The 10,072-nt window shown below is 27.8% G+C and overlaps 1 protein-coding gene and 1 long non-coding RNA gene across 2 annotated transcripts in view; both read right to left on the bottom strand.

Moving 5' to 3' along the window:
• Positions 1-748: 748 nt before the first annotated feature.
• LOC107450117 (tubulin polymerization-promoting protein homolog) overlaps positions 749-10,072 on the bottom strand; it is a 36,107-nt gene continuing 26,783 nt past the window's right edge. Inside the window, exons 3-4 of the mRNA XM_016065852.5 lie at positions 4,555-4,687; positions 749-3,189 (exon numbers count right to left, since the gene is read on the bottom strand). Of these exons, the coding sequence (XP_015921338.1) occupies positions 3,007-3,189; positions 4,555-4,687 (316 nt within the window). The 3' untranslated portion in view covers positions 749-3,006. The remainder of the gene's footprint in view (positions 3,190-4,554; positions 4,688-10,072) is intronic.
• On the bottom strand, positions 7,325-9,579 carry LOC147808186 (uncharacterized). Its single transcript, XR_015434763.1, has 2 exons — positions 9,118-9,579; positions 7,325-8,621 (listed from the first exon to the last, which is right to left on the bottom strand). It is a non-coding gene; the product is annotated as an uncharacterized LOC147808186 (long non-coding RNA).

The raw sequence follows: 10,072 nt of genomic DNA, 5'->3' as shown, positions 1-10,072 counted from the left end.
TTCTTATTAAATTCACTAGCATACATAAGTCTTTACACATCTGATAATTCTAATAATATGAGATATTTTTAATAACTTTCTTCCCTATGTATTAAATCTTATAGTACGGCTGTTATTTTAAAACTGGAATTTTAATCAAAATTAACGTTTACGTTGTTGTGTTCTACAGTTTTATTTTTAAAACAGCTTAGTGATAGGTAGCGTTAGGCTTCTGAAACCCTGAACATATTTTTAGTTTGCTGCAAAATTCTGGCAAGACTCATTACTGAATTTTTTTATTACGTGATGTAGGATTAGGTCTGTTAATCTTAGAGTATAAAAAAATCCTTGGATGGCATTACTCTTTATTTAATATAGAGAATACACTAATTGTGCCAAAAATTACTTTTCTTTGTTTAAAATAAGAATATACACCTAATATTTTTGTGTTCTTAATAAACACATTTTTGAAAGATCATATTTGCTATCAAAATGAATGATTTAAAAGAAAAAAACTTAAAAAATGTTTTCAAAGGTTCAAAATTTGAGATTAATTCATCGAAAGGTTAAGTAGACTATTGTCTTACTTGGAAATGCTGGAATAATAAATAATTAGAATAAAGGAAACTACATCAATCATTTAGAAGATAAAAATCATTTTTGAAGTATACATAATTTCTATGCTATGTTTAGTTACAGTATGAAAGATGGTATGTTATGACACTGAAAAACAGTAAGCTCTGATTTTCAAGGAAAAGAAATTATCAAATTGAAGACACAATTAGTTTTATTTCTAATGGCTTACAGGGTTTTTATTTACCAAGAATATTTTCATGATATCCCTTGTAATCTTTGTTATTCGAAAAGTACAATCACATGTTTTCAATTAAGCAAATGGACTTTTTCAAGCTGACAAGATAGCACAAGTATTTTATTAAACATTGGGATAGCAGGATCAAAAGTTAGTAAAACTTAATACAGGTAAGAAAAAAAAATTAGAGTTGGTGAATATGACAAAGATTTGTATTATATTTTCATGTGCGTATTCAAACTTTGACAAGTAAATCAGCATTTTAAATAATGTGTTTCATAATGGGAAATTGGCGATATACGCCCAATTGTTATTAAAAATACACTTAAATCAAATGAAAAATTATTAGATATTAATTGCAAACTAAATATAAAATTAACTTTTCAGCAATAAATAAAAATATTTAAGTCGAGCATTTCATAATAAGAGAAAATATATTATTTTCAACCTTTAAATTATGAAAGGAAACCATTAGTTTTAAAAAATGACTGAAACAGGTATTTTTATTACACAATTTGCACAACAGTTCAAAAATATTTCTTAATTATTTAAATGAAATAGCGGTATAATTATCGAATTAATATTTGCCCGTTTAAAGTTTTTTTTCATAATTAATAAATTAATTTTTTATTGAATACTAATGATTAATCTTTAAAATAATTTTTATAACTCAAATTTTGATTTTTCCAGCATTTCAAATAGATTTAAAAGAGTGACTCAGTATAATAATTGTGAATTTAATATTAATATGTACCGTAAATTTGCATAATTTGATTATGATTGTTAGATTGCTTTAAAACTTGATAATTTTGCGATTGCTTTGTTTAATTTCATGCAGAATAGGTTACACGTATAAAAGCACAAATACACATATAAATAGTAGTAAGGAAATGCGGTATCTACAATGAAAAATGGAGGAAAATAAAAATACACACAATACTCAATAATTTCGTCGAATACCATCATTAGCCTTTTAAGAGTGCAATTTTTACTCAATTGAACGAACAGTAAAAGTTTAAAATATAGTACTTAGTAATAACCGTTAATTAAGTAACGTCAACATTTTTAACTATGTAAATGCTTCAAGAAATATTTACAAAAATTCTATGCTTAATTTCAATCAAGCTGTATCTTTAAAGTTTGTGCCATTGTAAACATAGATTACAACAATAAGATACATCAAGAGCTCAATCCAGTATTTAAAATGAAGAAAATGCAAGAAAGTAATTTAATCTTACTCAGATGCACAATTGACTATTCTATTTTGCACTCAAAATGCAAATAAAATGTATTCTCAATTCAGTTATATATTTTTTTTCAGGTTTCGATTAGATTTATGTTTTTTATTGCGATGTTTGATGTTTTATATTGCAGATTCTCATTGTAGTATTAGTACTAGTGTATCAAGAGAAAATCGATGAAAAGTTTGAAAAATGTTATACAGGCATTGCAATATGCATAGTTATAAAAATATTATGCAGTTTAGTAATGTTGTAAATTGTATAATCAATTCTTTTAAAAAAATTATCTAACGTGGCTAGAATCATCACATAAACCTTAGTTAAGAATAATTTATACAAATTAGTGTTTTTTAAAAATAATTTAGACATAGCACAAATATTAATTTAAACCTCCAATTGTTCTCTCCTCCAAGCTTATAGCCGTAAAACTATTGATCTATTTAAAAAATAAATGATTATCAAGTCAGTTTAGCATTAAATAGTTATTTCAATTTTTTTATGGTAATGAAATTATTGTTAATTTTTTTATATTTAATTAAGGATTTAAATTCTATTGAATCCCTTTTAAAAATTTTCATAAATTTTAAAATTATTTCGAACTATTGATAATTTATTTAGCATAATATAAAAGTGGCCATTCATTCTATAAATTTTTTGATAAAAGTAATTAAAACAGCGGCAAAGAATTAAAAAGAACTAATTTTAGCTATAAAGTATAGGCATAACTTTAGAGTTCTTTCGATATAAGCTTTTTATGTAAACACTATATAAATGTTTTTGGAGAAAAACGTATTGAAAGTTTTTAATTTCGATTTTTGTATTTATGCCAAAACATATGCAAAATAAGTTCTGATTGGTTGGATTGTGGTATGCCAAAACATATGCAAAATAAGTTCTGATTGGCTGGATTGAGGTCTCTCTGTATATCAATCTCTCGATAATTAACATTTCTATATACATAAAATATGTCTCTCTTTAATGAGTAGTCTCGTAGGTTCCTTGGTCCTTGTAACCTTGTACGTAGCCACCTTCATTGGGTCTGTCTTCGCGACCCTCTTTACCGCGTCCCTTACCAGTGTCGTCAAATCGAAGTTTGTGGGTACCAGTGTACTTGGTGTGATCAGTTAATCGACTGACTGCAGCCATGGCTGTAGTTGGCTGAAAAAGCAATTTGAATTACTTAATTAAAAGAATGAATTAAATTAAAGTTATTGCAGATTGCAGCAATCTGCTCGGAAGAAAGGTATTTTCAAAGCTATCAGAATATGGTGAAATTTACCGTATTTCGGCACTATGGGAACACTTCTAAGATCGGTAATACTTACCGAAGTGTTTAATAAAACTAACACTGAAATATTATTTTATAATGCATGATAAAATATACTTATTGTGGTAAAATTTGGTTATTTTATCATAATGCTACCTTAGAGCATGAATTTTATCATTTATCGGTTAAATTTACTTTTCAGTTTTTTTTTATACTTAATGTGGGGTTCTAAAAACTATAATAGTGAAAACCAGAATTTCTAGTAAACAGTTATCTACCGTATATTTTGGTTTTATTAATCAGAACTATTATTATTATTTCTTTTTACAACAGAAATGTTCATACTATTCAGTGCGGTCTTTCGTTTTTTGAAGTTATCATTCAATTTAATTCATCATATTTTCCCAGAATATATTGTCCATTTAAATTAAAAAATAAATAAGCTGGAAATTTATCTAAATGGTCCTTCTTTAAAATATTTTCGCATAATAGGTAAAAGTTTATATGTATGCACATAGTGAAAGAAAGAAAGAAAATATATTCTGCTATTCAGACATGAATGAGGAAAACAAACGAAATTTAAAACATAAAACGTAAGGTTGCCGACGAAAAAATAAAAAATAAATAAAGTGACTTAGAACTAATAGAGTGGAAAACAAACAACTTTACGTTTTCTGTTTTAAATTTCTTTTGTTTTTCTCATTCACGTTTTCTGAGGAAAGGCGGCAATTTTTCAGCGATAGCAACAAGCTGACGTAATCCACATTTATAACTTTTGAAACAAATGAAGTTCTTATATGATCAAGTATATCTTTCCTCTAAGTTTCTTGGGATTATTTATTTAATTCAGTTTTTCTTAAAATTTTAACAAAACTTCTTTATCTGATTTGAGAGTAAATTAACATTATACTGTGCACTTAAAATAATTTATAAATTTTATATATTTTTTTACATATTATAAATTTTAAAAACAAAATAATATATATATTTTATAAATATATATATTAATAATAATATTTAATAATAATATTATATACTAATATTATATAATAATAATATATATTTTATAAATTTTAATAATATATATACGTTTATAAATTTTAAAAACAAAACATATAGTTAAAAATCATTGGTGTCACGCTTACAGTCATAAAATAATTATTGTGGGTTTAAAATGAATTTTTGGAACCAATTTGAAAAATGTGAGCCATAAGCATTAATGGTTCCGTGTCTGGCAGACTTATATGTATGCTTACCGTTGTTTTAGATGTAGCTGGCGGGCCACATGATGCCATTTTCTGCTTCATTTGTGCTATATCCACCTTTTTGTTTTTCGCTAACTTGTCCAGGAATTCTTCATACTCTTTAACGGCCAGTGACTTTTTTGCCCTGACAAAAGATTTATAAGAGAAAGGTTAAAAATTTGGATAGACACCAAACAGTATAAATAGGCATTATTGATTAGGAGTATGCATGGAATTATTCATCGAGCATGCAAAGGTGAAATTTGTTATACACTTGGAACAGTGACATTAATAGACTAAGAACAGGGACAACAGCATACATTAAAAGGAAATCAAGCGTAAAATTAGTTTTTAAACGTAGGATCAATTTAACCATTCCCCTACTTTCTAAATTTTTTGCTGTGAACTTTGTTGATTTATTATTTTTTAAGATTATATTTTAAAAATATAAAGCTATAAAATAATTTTTTTAAATTTACCATATATACTTAATAATAAAACTTGTTTTGGATGTGAAAAACGAAGAAAAATTTTGCTTGAAAAACGAAATGAGTACATTCAGAATCTAATATAGATAATTCTCTTATGTGGCTCCCAAAGTTTGGCTGTATTTCTTTTCCGCCGGTGGCAACGTTTGCTTTGTTTTGTTTACGTTACTATTTCTCTTACACGGCGAATCGACCAGTGATTGCCGCTAAAAATGAGCTAGCTGAGGAGGCTCAACATATAGCGATTTTAAAAACAGAAACTGGAATAACCAGAGAGCATCAGCTGCGGCAATCTCATACTATTAAGCTAGGCAGAAGTGAATAGTCTTTGTCGATAGATCTCTATTTTAGTATTTTGTCGAAAGCGCTTTTTTTTCCTCATGAATTTAGGCCCCCAAATTTTGGTTATATTTCTTTTCCGCCGGTGGCAACGTTTGCTTTGTTTTGTTTAAGTAACTATTTCTCTTACACGGCGAATCAACCAATGATTGCCGCTAAAAATGTCACATGCCAAATCTAGCTGAGGTTGCTCAACATATAGCGCTTTTAAAACGGAAACTGAAATAACCAGATAGCATCAGCTGCTGCAATCTCATACTATTAAGCTAGGCAGAAGTGAGTAGTTTTTGTTGATAGATCTCTATTTTAGTATTTTGTCGAAAGCGCTTTTTTTCACGAATTTATGTATGGATTTGAATGATTGCTTTGAATTCTTAAAATTTTGTGTATTTGCAATGTACCTAAGTTAGTAGCGAGCGGAGCGAGCTTGGTTTGCAAAGCAAACCATATAAGATTGCGTAGCAATTTTCGGGGGTTGGCGAGCGTTAGTGAGCAGGGGGCGCAACCCACTAGGACAAAGGAAATACAAAGGAAATAAATTTTCCTACAAATGAATGAATAAAATTAATTGAAATAAATAAAATGAAGTTGAATAAATTTGGGAAAAGATGACTGCTCATAATTGAGAATTGTTTTTCTCTAAAATTTAACTTATAAATATTTTTTTATTTCATTAGAAACTAACTTTTTCTATTAATCATTTTTATGTATATCTGTAACTAATATAGAATTCTGGTACAAATTCATTCGCTTATGTTTTTGTAGAATCAAATTAAAAAACATATTCCACTCAAAATACACAGAAATAATATGGTAGTACACAAATAACCAAGTTTATTTTAACCATTTCTAAACAAAAGTTGGATTTATCACGTTAAAATATTTCCAGAGAACTTTAAAAGAGAAAAAAAAGATTGCGTTGCATAGCTCCACTATTGTATGGCTTCTTCCCATTCTTTTCCATTGGAACCTTTAACCTATATATTTACAGAGCTGAAATAAATCTGTTTAAGCATACTTTTTATTAAAAGCAAATTTTCTCAATGCCAGAAAAAAAGAAGAAAATATTGTGTAAGTAAATGCAAACATAAATTATTATTTTTTATTGTGTCAATTTGAAATTTAAAAAAAAATATTCTAAACAAAGACAACAATTTTATTCATAGTGCACGCCAGTTATTCTAAATTTTATTCATTGGATATTATGCAGTTTGAGTCTAAAATATCAATTCAACGTATTTTTTTTTATGCCAGTTATACAGAGTTTGAAGAAACGTCGAACATGTTTTTTCTATTCGTAAAAGTATTTTTTTTTATCTCTTTATAGGATGACTCAATAAAAAGATTAAATAAAAGAATTCTAAAAGAGAGGAAGCGTAATAATACTTAGAAGCACAGAGCAAACACGTTTGGCAAATATCACCCTATCAGATGTTTCCCCTGATATTCTTTTCTTTCATTCCCCCCAAATTTTTTTTTCCGAATCACAGTGGAAAATAAGATTTTTGTTAAAAATAACCTATATTAAGAAACTGACATGCTAAATTTTGAAAAGCAGCTTAGAATTAAATGTATATTGCTACTATAAAGTAAAGCTTAGACCGTTCTTATTATTAATAAAAAATACTTTTTAAAACAAACATAAATGATACAATTAATACATAATGATACAGATACATAATGACGTGATGAATGATAAAATTTATGTTTCATAAATGATGCATAATGATTCAATTTACGTAAATGATAAAATTTATGTATCTAAAATGTATAGCTTATATTTAGTATTTTCTTAGAACTATTTCAGATTTTTATATAAATGCATGTAGCTTATTTTTAAGAGGGTTGAAGGCTTCATTTCTAAGAGAACTTTTCTTTTCGTGAAAAAACGCGTGCATTGTTTTAAATTTTTTTCATTTTTGTACCATACTAATAAGTTACAGAAACATCGATGATTTCTTTTGTTTTTTAAATTATAACTAAATATGTTTGTTTTTATGTATGTTTTTAGTTTTATTACATGTTTGAAAATAGTCGGCTTCATTATTAGACTATTTTGGATTATTTTGAATAAAAGAACTATACTTTAATGTATCTCTTGTTTCCTGATTAATGTTTTAAAGAATTTCTGAATTTAGCATTTGTCAATTTTAATATTTTTTAATTAAAAAAAAAAATGAATCAGAAATTTTTTTTTCTGTTTCTGAATTTAAAATTTAGCATTTGTCAATTTTAATATTTTTTTAATTAAGAAAATAAATCAAAAATTGTTTCTCAAATTTCTTGAAATTAAATTAAAGCAAAATAATTAAATAATATGCATTTCAAATTTCGTGTAGTTGTCTTTAATATGTTTTAGGATATAAAGTTTTAAAATTTGCAAAAAAAAAAAAAAAAAGATGGCAACATGATCATGAACAAAACAAATCTAATTTTAAGAATCAGTAGTAAAATTTTTCCCGTTTTCATAAAAAAAGATAACTATTCGAAAGATAACTTATTTTATTAAGTAATAATATAATATGTGTTGAGATAAAGTGTCTTAAAATTAAAAAAAAATAGCAACATGATCATGAACAAAAGAATCTTTCTGCGTTTCAGAATCAGTAGGAAAATTTTCTCGTTTTCTTCGAGATAAAAAATCACTACTTGAAAGGTAACTTTTTATTAAGTAATAAAATAATGGTTATGATGATTTTTAAGATTTTTGTACCCCTTTTAAAACCAAGTGCGGAATTTAGGTGATAAAGGACTTCTATCGTCATTATTTGTGTAAGAAATGGCGCAATGACTAACTGATTTTATTCACTGCTGAGCAATATTTTTTATTCATTTATTTTAAAATGACTCACATAATGTTCAATTAGTACACACAGTGGCCAATGAATTTGAAACTTGGGAAACTCTCTTTTGTCTTGTTCGCGATGTTCGAAGATCTGGTGCAAGGTTAGGGTCTGGTGGGATGGTGGGAGTATCATGATGTGGGACATGTTCTGCTGGTATGGAGGCGGTGCCTTGGTGTTTCTAGAGAGTAAGAAGAAGCCATGCAACATTTGCACTATAAAATATGTTTCCTAAACTATCACGAAACTTTCTTCATTTTTGACGAAACCGTTTGCTCCGAGTAGAAATTTCGCCAAAGTGCCGAAATAACTATCATCAGTTCTTCAAGAAAACGAATTTCGCCCAAAATTCAAGAAATATTTCATCGTTCTATTTTTTTCCCACAAAAAAAAAAAGAACTCGTAGTACCTAGTGCAGGGATGGCGAACCAATGGCACGCGTGCCATCTATGGCAAGCGACACAATATTTTGGGCACGCTACCGATCACGATGTTCCGATATGAAGCATAATAACAATTAAATTAAAATTCACAAAAAACTGAACAATTAAGACCAAAAAAGCAATTAATAACCATAAAAAACAAGCTAACAATAAATAACTAGCAAACTAATTAACAGTTTTGCTTAAACAAACATCTTATAACTCTAATATAAGTTATTTGTCATCCAATCTGCAACAACAGAAGTCACACTGTTGTTACTTTAAGTTGAATTACGCGTATAACTGAGACATTGCAAAATGTATTTTATTTTGTAATAAATAGTTTTGAGTTGATGGTATTTAGTATTATTACTTACGCTATAATCACGAGGTCAAAACTATTTGTCGACACGTCTATGACAAAATTAAAAATTTTTTTAGAAAAAATGGCACGTTGGTGCATAAAGGTTCGCCACCCTTGACCTAGTGTATCTAACTTTTCTAATAATCAATTTAACATTGGCACCACATAAGAAGGGTAAATAGAACCAAGAGATAAATTACAACAATAACCGAAGCGGGATTCAAACCACTGATCTTCGTAGAACGACGCCAACTCCTTGACCACCATAGAAGAAAGCAAACTTTATTTTCAATCTTTATTCTAGTTTCGTAATTCTAGTTAACAATCTCCCTCTACGATGAGGTTTCGACTTGAGGAAACATTTTCGTCATATATTTGAGAGTCATTGTTTTTCTCAAATCACGTGATTACGTGACGAAATGATTCTCAAGCTTAACGAAATACTGCTCAAGGATTTCTGAATCGTCATAAGTGAGAGTAATATTTCTTAGAGTGTGGACACGCTAGCTAAACAAGTTCATTCCACAATGTTAAATTTTTCACCCGAAGGTGCGGATACGTCATGGATGATTAGTTCATCAAGCTATAAGTGTGCAAAATTGGTTCTATGAACATCAATCTGACTCCAACATAGACCTGAAAATTTAAATTTTTTGTTAGTGGCCGGTAGACTCAAATAACTTAGTAGTCGCTTTTTCCTCAAACCTATTGAGTCTGTGACCGCTATTGAAGAGGGCATTTTTTTATTTAATAGCCACTTTTTATTTGCTTGGATAAAATTATATTTTTCTTAAAATCATATTAGAAATAATATACTGCCATAAAAAGTTAATTCAACAATGAAAATAATATAAATATAAGACAAAATTTAGTTAAACATGCTGACTTTAAAGAACTTTGTTTAAAAATATTTAGGGAGGTGAAATACACTTAATGTAGACATTAGAACTTGGAATTATGTGAATTATTAAAGAGTTCTTCTTTCACATGAATCTTTCCATCACAAATCGATGGATTCTGAAGTATCAACATTTTGAATGGAGACATCTGACATTTTAGTGTAAATTCTGTATT

Source organism: Parasteatoda tepidariorum, chromosome 6 (genome assembly GCF_982258835.1).
Source record: "Parasteatoda tepidariorum strain Cologne lab strain chromosome 6, Ptep-v5.0, whole genome shotgun sequence".
NCBI lineage: Eukaryota > Metazoa > Arthropoda > Arachnida > Araneae > Theridiidae > Parasteatoda > Parasteatoda tepidariorum.
Note: the sequence above shows the minus strand (reverse complement) of the source record. Positions and strands in the feature narration are given on the sequence as shown.